At 58.3% G+C, this 8,201-nt stretch overlaps 2 protein-coding genes across 9 annotated transcripts in view; one reads left to right on the top strand and one right to left on the bottom strand.

Moving 5' to 3' along the window:
• Positions 1-5,416, bottom strand: part of ZFYVE21 (zinc finger FYVE-type containing 21) — a 20,102-nt gene extending 14,686 nt beyond the window's left edge. For all 6 annotated transcript variants that reach the window (XR_002123613.1, XR_002123612.1, XM_019639235.1 and 3 more), the window contains exon 1: positions 5,224-5,416. Coding sequence is in view for 4 of the 6 variants with exons in the window: in XM_019639235.1 (XP_019494780.1) it covers positions 5,224-5,361 (138 nt within the window). In the remaining 2 variants the exon portion in view is untranslated. The remainder of the gene's footprint in view (positions 1-5,223) is intronic.
• A 302-nt stretch (positions 5,417-5,718) lies between these two features.
• The window catches only part of XRCC3 (X-ray repair cross complementing 3), a 17,016-nt gene continuing 14,533 nt past the window's right edge, over positions 5,719-8,201 (top strand). Inside the window, exons 1-3 of one of the 3 annotated variants that reach the window (XR_002123615.1) lie at positions 5,719-5,761; positions 6,834-6,922; positions 7,136-7,352. Coding sequence is in view for 1 of the 3 variants with exons in the window: in XM_019639238.1 (XP_019494783.1) it covers positions 7,238-7,352 (115 nt within the window). In the remaining 2 variants the exon portion in view is untranslated. Of the gene's footprint in view, positions 5,762-5,804; positions 6,059-6,833; positions 6,923-7,135; positions 7,353-8,201 lie in introns of those variants that run through there. The other 2 variants (XR_002123614.1, XM_019639238.1) reach the window with 2 other exon arrangements.

Raw genomic sequence — 8,201 nt, forward strand, 5'->3', positions numbered from 1 at the left:
AGCACAGAGGGCCCCGCCTGGGCTAGGGCCTGCGCCTTCCTCTCCCTGGGTCTTGGGACGCACCCAGCTTTTCAGCCAGGGCACTTGTCCCCCACTGCTGCACTGGCCCCTGCAGGGTGTCTACAGTGGTGTCCTGGAAGCCCTGGCCACACAAGGAGCACCCTTCCGCATCCTGTCCACGTCAGCTCCCATCCAGGATGGGGGGGCAACAGCTTCTCTGGCCCCTGGGGCGCTGTCCAACGGGGTCTCCACCGCACACCCCCCCCCAGGGCTGCTGCCCTCCTTCCCACAGGCTGTGCCGTTTCCCCAAGGCCCAGCGCCATGGTCACTTGAGTCCCCCCACTGGCCTCACCCCCTTGTTGGTGTCGGCCACAGGAAGGGTTTGGGGAGGTTATTTTATTTTTGTGTGCCTCTGCCACCTGCCCCACTGGGTGAAGGTGCAGACAGCGAGCTGGCTTGTGAAAGTGGCCCATCTGCTCGGAAAACCAGTTTGGGGCAAAAAGGGCAGCATCCTACCAAGTCCTCGGTGCCTCCCCAAGCCTGGCCTCAGGGGTCGGGACCTCAGCCCTGGCCTGGCGGGGCACCCAGCCTGGGGGGGGACACCTGCACAGACCCAGTTCCTCACCATGGCCCGCAGTGGGACCTTCCTTCCAGATGAAAGCGGACCCCGTCAGCACAGGGGCCTGCTGCATCTGGGTACAAACCAGAATCTGACCACCTGGTCTTGAGGACACGAAGCCCAGCCGTCACCAGGGCCGTGACTGCTCAGCCCGGACGACATGGCCTGTGCGTGGGCAGAGCTGAGTGTGTCTTTCTCCTCTGCCCAGTGCCTCCCATGCTACCTGGCATGGGGTAGGCCTTGGACAAGTAAATGTTCTATGTGGGCGCAGCTGTGGCCCCTGCACCCTTTGGGCCAGGCATGGTCCTAAGTCATGAATCCTGGGAGACGGGTCCTGTTACTGTCCTTGCTCTCGGGAAACAGGCACAGAAGAGCCGAGTGACTTGGCCGCCCTACAGCTCTGACACACACCACAACCCCCNTACCCCTGATCTGTCAGGTCACACTGGGGGGGATGCACCCCTGATCTGCTGTCAGGTCACACTGTGGTGAGGGGTGTACCCCTGATCTGTCAGTTCACACTGTGGGTGGGGTACACCCCTGATCTGTCAGGTCACACTGGGGGGGGATGTACCCCTGATCTGTCAGGTCACACTGGGGGGGGATGCACCCCTGATCTGTCAGGTCACACTGGGGGGGGATCCACCCCTGATCTGTCAGGTCACACTGGGGGGTGCACCCCTGATCTGCTGTCAGGTCACACTGTGGTGAGGGGAGTACCCCTGATCTGTCAGGTCACACTGTGGGTGGGGTACACCCCTGATCTGTCAGGTCACACTGACGGGGTGCACCTCTGATCCGCTGTCAGGTCACACCACCAGCACCCCCACTTCTGCCTGAACCCCCACTTCCACCTCCACCTGCTCATCCCCCAGCCCATTCTCCTCAAGTCCGGGTCCCTTGTCCCAGGAGAGCCCCTCTCTACCTGACCACGCAGGCTTGGAGATCTCGGGTTGCGGCCCCCTCCCTCCTGAGCAGTGCACCCGCCCCTCCCCGTGCAATGACCCTGTGGAATGACATCCTCACCTAGGTCCCGACTTCCTTTTTATTTGACACACCTGTGCTCTCTTCTCTCCAGCTCTGCACCTATGGAGTGTCCCAGGGTCAAAGCGACAGCACTGCACTGTCCATCACTGGTTAGAGCCAGTGTTGAAGATGGGAAGAGGGGGGTGCAAAGCCACATGGGATGCAAGGATAAGACTCAGTACTTTGGTTGCTTGTGACCAGTCCTTAGGCACAGCTCCAAGCCCACTCTCCTTTGCCTTCGTCACTTTGATGGCAGTCTGTCAAGCCCCCGAGGTCACTCCTAGGCTTCCATCGAGCCCCCAAATCCCACCTGCCTCCCGGCCCCACAAGCTCCTGGGGGCAGAGACTGCATAACCCTCTCGGTTCACACTAGAGGAGCGATCCTCAGTTACTTCTGGGGGGAAACCCCTGAGAAGCTGAAAGCTAGACGCATGCACACACCGTCCCCCAAATTTTCCAACACTTTTAAGTGGTGTCCCCATGGGCCCAAGTTAATAACCTGGCACAGGGTCAGGCACCTCTTAAGTACTCAACAGATGTGGAATGCGCTGGCTTCTGACCCAGTGGAAGGCAGAGCCAGATGACTAATGGAGGACTGTGTACTGACAGGACTGACCCTAATCTTCACGGCCAAGAAGTGGGGGGACAGTGGGCAGAAGCTCAGGATGCTATGTCACTCCCCTGCCATGTTCTACCCAATTCGCCCCTCCCATTCCAAGGCACCACAAATAAACCTATTTCTCACAACCGGGTACGTCCATGCTTGAGTCACCTCCCTGCACACAGTGATCCTGGCGTCCCAGGAACACTGAACAGCAGAGGGCAGCTGTGTCCAGGTGGGCACTGCCAAGCACCCGGCGAGTCCCACAGTACGTGTGCCACACCCTCCCCGCGAGCTGGCTAATGAAGGTCAGACTTTATTCCGATCTCCTGCCCAAACTGCCCCATTCCAAGTTTCTTTCCCTCCAGAACTCTCTGGTTATTTTTGGACTCGAGGACCAGGCCCCAGGACATTTTAAAGTATACTTGCTCAAACCCAGAGAAGTCCTCCACCCTCACCAGGGCTCCTCCCTTCCTCCAAGCTCCCTGGGCTGCTAGGTCCCAGTTAATCATAGCTCTAACCAACGGGGCCAGGGGTTCTGGAGGGACACCCTGCCAACACTGGAATGAAACTTCCGTTAAGGGGGGGTGTGCCACAGATTCAAGCATTTCGACCCAACTTTTATCAGAATTTCGCAAGAGTTCTCAAGACAGCCTGGGCTCAGGACACACCTCAGCGCTGAATTCCACAACAAAAAGCCAGCCAAGAAAGGCAACGCATGCAGGGAAAACACAACAATTCTTTTAGGAAACACCCAAAGGGCTGAGTAAGGGAATGGCAGAGAGCGTGAGCTTAACTGAAAAGCAGTCAAAACACAAACTGCAGGGGGGCTGCACGCTGCCGTCCAGACGACGCACACTCACGAACATGCACGCTCACGAACATGCACGCTCACGAACATGCGTACAGGCCCGCACAGCTACACAGCACACCTGGCTGTGAAAATATCATGGGAGGATCAAATGGAGAAAAAGTGTCTGGAGAGGCTCCTCAGGAGGTAAGAATGGAAAAATGCTGCAACACGCTGGCCAGCAGGACGGCCTCCAGGTGACTTCTGGGTCAGCTACAGGTAGCTGCAGACATGCAGTCTGTTCCCCCCACGTCAACCCCAAGGTCATGGGGTCCCCTCCCCCATGATGGAAGAGACCAACTGGCCTCTATCTTCACATTCACTAACCTCCTTCCATATCATTTTGAGCTCTTCTGACTTCTCCTTGACCCTGATAACATCTCCCAGCTCCCTCATTGCAACAGTTAAGGGAACTGTGACACGTATTCATTTATGAGGATCATTTATGAGGACCAGTCACGCTATTGCCTTTTTCCTCTTTGGTTATCTTAACAGCACTAACCAGGGAGGGGATGTGAGGAAAGGTACAGCCTGTGAGTTCAAAGAGTACAAGCGCCAAGGGCAGAAATGCAGAAAAGAGCGTAAACAGGGGGACAAGAAACCCAAGGAGGCCCGTGACCGGCCTGCTCAGTGACACCCACGCCCCAACAGCTGCGACTCCCACCTCCCTGCGCGCTGGCCTCTCTCAACTCAGAGGCAGCGGCCATCTACAGGCAGAGGGCCAGGGCTGGCATCCGAAGGGGAGCAAGGGGCAGAGCTGGGCAGCTGTATCCTCCTCCCGGCTGCCCTGCCCCCAGCTGCAGGCACTTCTCGGACCACTGCATTAAAAACACCTGATTTCACTCCTCCGCTGAAAACCTGCCACCTGTAACAGTGATTCTCAGGAGAAGAAAAGCAGTTGAACAAATGCCAAGTGGGTGGTTAAGTTAAAGGACTTTAAAAAAAAAAAATCACAGCACTTTGATGGGTTCACACTAATGTGGGATACGAAACAACAGGGACCAAACAAAACAAACACACAAACTCACAGACATAGACAACAGAATGGCGCTTAGCTGAGGGGAAGGGGGTGGGGGAGGGCCGAGGGGGTAGCGGGGTCACATACATGGTGAGGGAAGGAGCCGAGGTTTCCCGCGGTGAGCACACACACGTCATATTAAAAAGTTGTACACCTGAAACTTACACCATGTTATTAACGTTAACCCAATTCATTTAATTTCAAAAACTCAGGCACTTTGATGTCTTTCAGCCATCTCCGATTTACAGGAATGCATGAAGTCTTTCCGCCTAGCTTCGCGCTCTGAGAATGACTGACTTACGGGATGGAGTCCCAGCTCCCTGGCAGGGCACAAAAGGGCCTTCGGAAGGTGCCGCGCCCACCCCGCCAAAAGGGCAGCTCAAGGCCTCCCCAGCCCTCGCTTCTCGCAGCCTCAGCTGCTCCTGCCGCTCGGCGCTGGTGCAGCTCCCCAAGTGGAACGCGCGCGCCCCTGCTCTTCACCTGGAGACTCCGACGCCAACCCAACTCCGCGCAAACACCAGCCACCCACCGCCACAGTCCACACACTCGGAGAACCCCCGCAGAGAAGGCTGTACAATCAATCAATCAATCAATCAATCAATCAACAAACAAACAAACAAAACACCCCAGCAGCTCAACCAGCTAACATCGTGGAATTCACAAGTAACCTCCCAGTGGGCAAAGCCCGGGGCACCGCAGGAAGGGAAGTCTGTGCGAAGGGCACAGAAACTTAGAGGCGGGGAGATGGGGGACACCCGGAGCCCCGAGAGAGGGAGCCAGGCAGAGTGCCCAAGGCCCCGGGAGGGGCCGAGCGCGGGCAGCAGGAGGCCAGGGGAGCGGAGCAGAGGTGCGCGAGGAAGGCCCTGAGGGGATCCGGGGAGGGCGGCAGGGGCCACAGGAGGCCAGCAGAGAGCAGAGGGTGGGTCGGGCTGGGGAGGGGCGTCCGAGAGACAGGGGGGGGCCGGGGCGCGGACAGGGGCCATGGGGCGCGGACGGAGGTTCCGGGCATGGGCTGGGGGCTCGGGTCCCGGGGCGCGGACGGGAGGGGCGCTGGGCGCCGACGGGGTCGCGGGGCGTGGACGCAGGGCTTGCGGGCGGCCACGACTTACCTCCTTGTCCGGGACCCACTGCGGTTCCTCCAGGCCAAACGGGCTGCCGAAGGCGCGGTGCTCAGGCACCATGCGCAGACCGCTGGGGGAGCGCACCAGCTTCTTGGCATCGCTGCGTGCGGCCACCTCGGAGGACATTACGCCGCCTCAGCGATCGCCAGCCGCCCTCACACGGGCCCTCGCCCCTCCAAAAAGCCCCGCCCCGCTCGTGCGACTGACAGCGCTCGCACCCAATCGCCAAGCCCGGCCAGGAGCGCGAGCCAATAGGCGCTAGGGCTCCGCCCAGTTGCTGTGCTCTCCAATCGGCTCAAGGGCACCACCCCTGCCACACTGAGGGCAATTACCAATCGGCAGTGAGGGCGGGTCCCGGCACGCTCCGCCCCTCTCGAGGAGAGTGAGACTTTGGATTGGCCAATTAGTCCGCGACGTAGACGTGACTTCCTCTCTGATTGGCGTATTCGGGCGCGGGGCGCCTAGCACTGATTGGAAGAGGAGGTTTCGAGGGGCGGGACGGCGTGAATGATGAAGCGCGCGCGAGGTGGGAGCGGCGGCGGTTTGGCGCGGCCTGGATCGGGGCGAGGGAACATGGGGAGCGGGGAGTGGAGGGTGGGGGAGGGTTGGAGACTGGGGTGGCCTTGGGCACGGTGGAAGCTGGGCGAGGGCAAGTGGGGTCCCCCTGGGGGGGACAGCGGGGCCGCGGGTCACCGATGCCCCCAGCCCCCGATCCCCTGGCCGGCGGGCACAGGGACGGCCGGGGCAAAGGTCCTAGCGAGGTCCTGGCAGTGGGAAGGAAGCTGGCGCCAGTGCAGCCCGGACTCGTGAGCGGGGTGAGAAGGTTGGTCCTCGGGGCTCACCCCGCAGGGTTTAGAGGAGGCCACTCAGCTGTAGTGCCAGTTTGGTCCATAGCGGCAGTTCAGGGGCCGTGGGATGAGAGGCGAACCAGGACCCTGTGAAGTTGAGGTATTTTAGAGGTGGCGACAGGGCGGGGTCAGGGCGGCCAGTCACCAGCTCTCTCCTGCCCCCAGCAGCTGCCTCCCACGCTGTCTGGACGAATGGGCCCTGTAGGTTCTTGGCGTCACGACCCTCGCCGGTGCCAGGCCAGACCCTGCGAGGGTGCAGGAGACCTGGTTCTTGAGGCTTCAAAATAGCCTAATGTTGTCCAAGTCCACACAGCATTCTCAGCATCGCAAGGGACAGCCCTCAATTGTGTACCTCCCCTCAGCCGAGATATTGGGACGTCGCAAGTCAGCAGGAGCACTGAGCCTTGCTGGTGGACAGTGACCCTGGATTCAGCCTGAGTGGCTGCTGGTCTTGGTGTCCTTGCATGTCCTGCCATTTAGGGAGGCTGTGAGGGGATTACAGAGTGGCTTGCAGGAGAGCGCTTGGGTGACCCTGGGCTGAGTTTGCGCAGCCAGCATGATGGGCTCCAGTCACCTGCTGCACTTAGTGCTCAGGCCCCTGGAGGGGGCTACCCACATGACCTGGTGAGGGCCAGGCCTGCCTGGACACAGGCTGCGCTGTTCTCTGCTGAGACAGCTTGGTGGTCATGGAGGCTCTGACCCTCTCGGCATCCTGCAAGATTCCAAACTCACTTTTTCCACTCTTTCCAGAATCCCATGGAGACAATTTAAGGAAAATTAAACGAGAATGCAAAGAACACGTCATCTGAGTAAACCCAATACATGTGGATTTCCAACTTGTAAGCATCCTCGTCCAGGATAGGTGGGTCGGGGCAGGGCCAGGACTCGGGGCTGGAGCTGTGTTCACTTCTCTGCAGGGCACGACATGGGACAGCCATGTGCTCTGGGAACCAGCGCACAGTAGGTGGGGTGGGGGGTCTCGGAGCGCGTCAGTGTGTGGATTTCTGAGTTACCGAAGGGCCGCTCAACAGGAGTGCTGTCTCACACCTCAGTGGCACTCCTGGCACGTGACGTCTGTCCTCCCACCTCTGGGCTGCTGGGGAACCAGGCACAAAGGGCTGCTGTCACTGCCACACTCGCTGAGTTGACAGCAAATGCGTCAGAATCCGTGTCCCTGGGAAGTTGCTCATCTTTGTGGTCAGCGCGCTGAAGAAATGGATCTGGACCAACTGGACCTGAATCCCAGAATTATTGCTGCAACTAAGAAAGGTATATTTCTTGATACCTATATGCAATAGGTGTGTAACCGTGTGGGGGTGCATGTGCATACTTCATGGAAATCAAGTCACGGGTCGCCTGTCCCCATCGAAGTCCCCCCTCTGCTCATTCTTCTCCAAGATGGTTGGTCTGGATTGGTGCACTGATGCTGGACTGTGTGCCGGCTTTTTTGTTTGTGTGTTTAACTGAAAGGACTATTTTAAAGTTAATTTTCTTTTCATCCAGTTAACATGTGCATATCATCTAAAAGTGAACTGGAACTGCTCGCCACTTGTGAGTCCTTTAGCAGTTGTTTGTATTTACATCCAGGTTTCTAGAGAATGTACTTACGTTGCTGTGTTTGGTGTGTGGGTGTCACGAGTTACTCAGATTTCCTGTACGGGGTGAGGGCTGGCTGCTTGCACCCCACATGCCCCTGCTTCCTCCATCCCTACCCCCACAGTTGGAACACAGTTTGGGTCACTCCAACTGTCAGGGTTGTGAGTGGGGACCTAATGGCCATGTCAGAACCAGAAGGGGTTATGACTGTTTCTTTTCTTGTACCACCTTTGGTTTTCTCCCACCACAGTTAGCAGGGGCCTCCTTTTTCGCGTGCTGTGTTCTCTGTGCCGTTCCCACTGATTTTTTTTTTTTTTAAGATTTTTATTGGGGAATTAGGGGATGGGAACAGCGCCGGGGAATTGGGGGAAGGGGAACAGTCAAGTTGCTGTCGTTTTGTTCTTCAGTCTAGTTCTGGAGGACGTTGCTTCACTGGCCCAAGTTGGCACCATCATTGCGCTCTTCCCTGGAGAGGCAGATCAGTCACCGGCTTCTGAATGGCCGCTCACACTGGCTGCTGGC

The sequence above is a fragment of the Hipposideros armiger genome, unplaced genomic scaffold (assembly GCF_001890085.2).
Source record: "Hipposideros armiger isolate ML-2016 unplaced genomic scaffold, ASM189008v1 scaffold_43, whole genome shotgun sequence".
Lineage (NCBI taxonomy): Eukaryota > Metazoa > Chordata > Mammalia > Chiroptera > Hipposideridae > Hipposideros > Hipposideros armiger.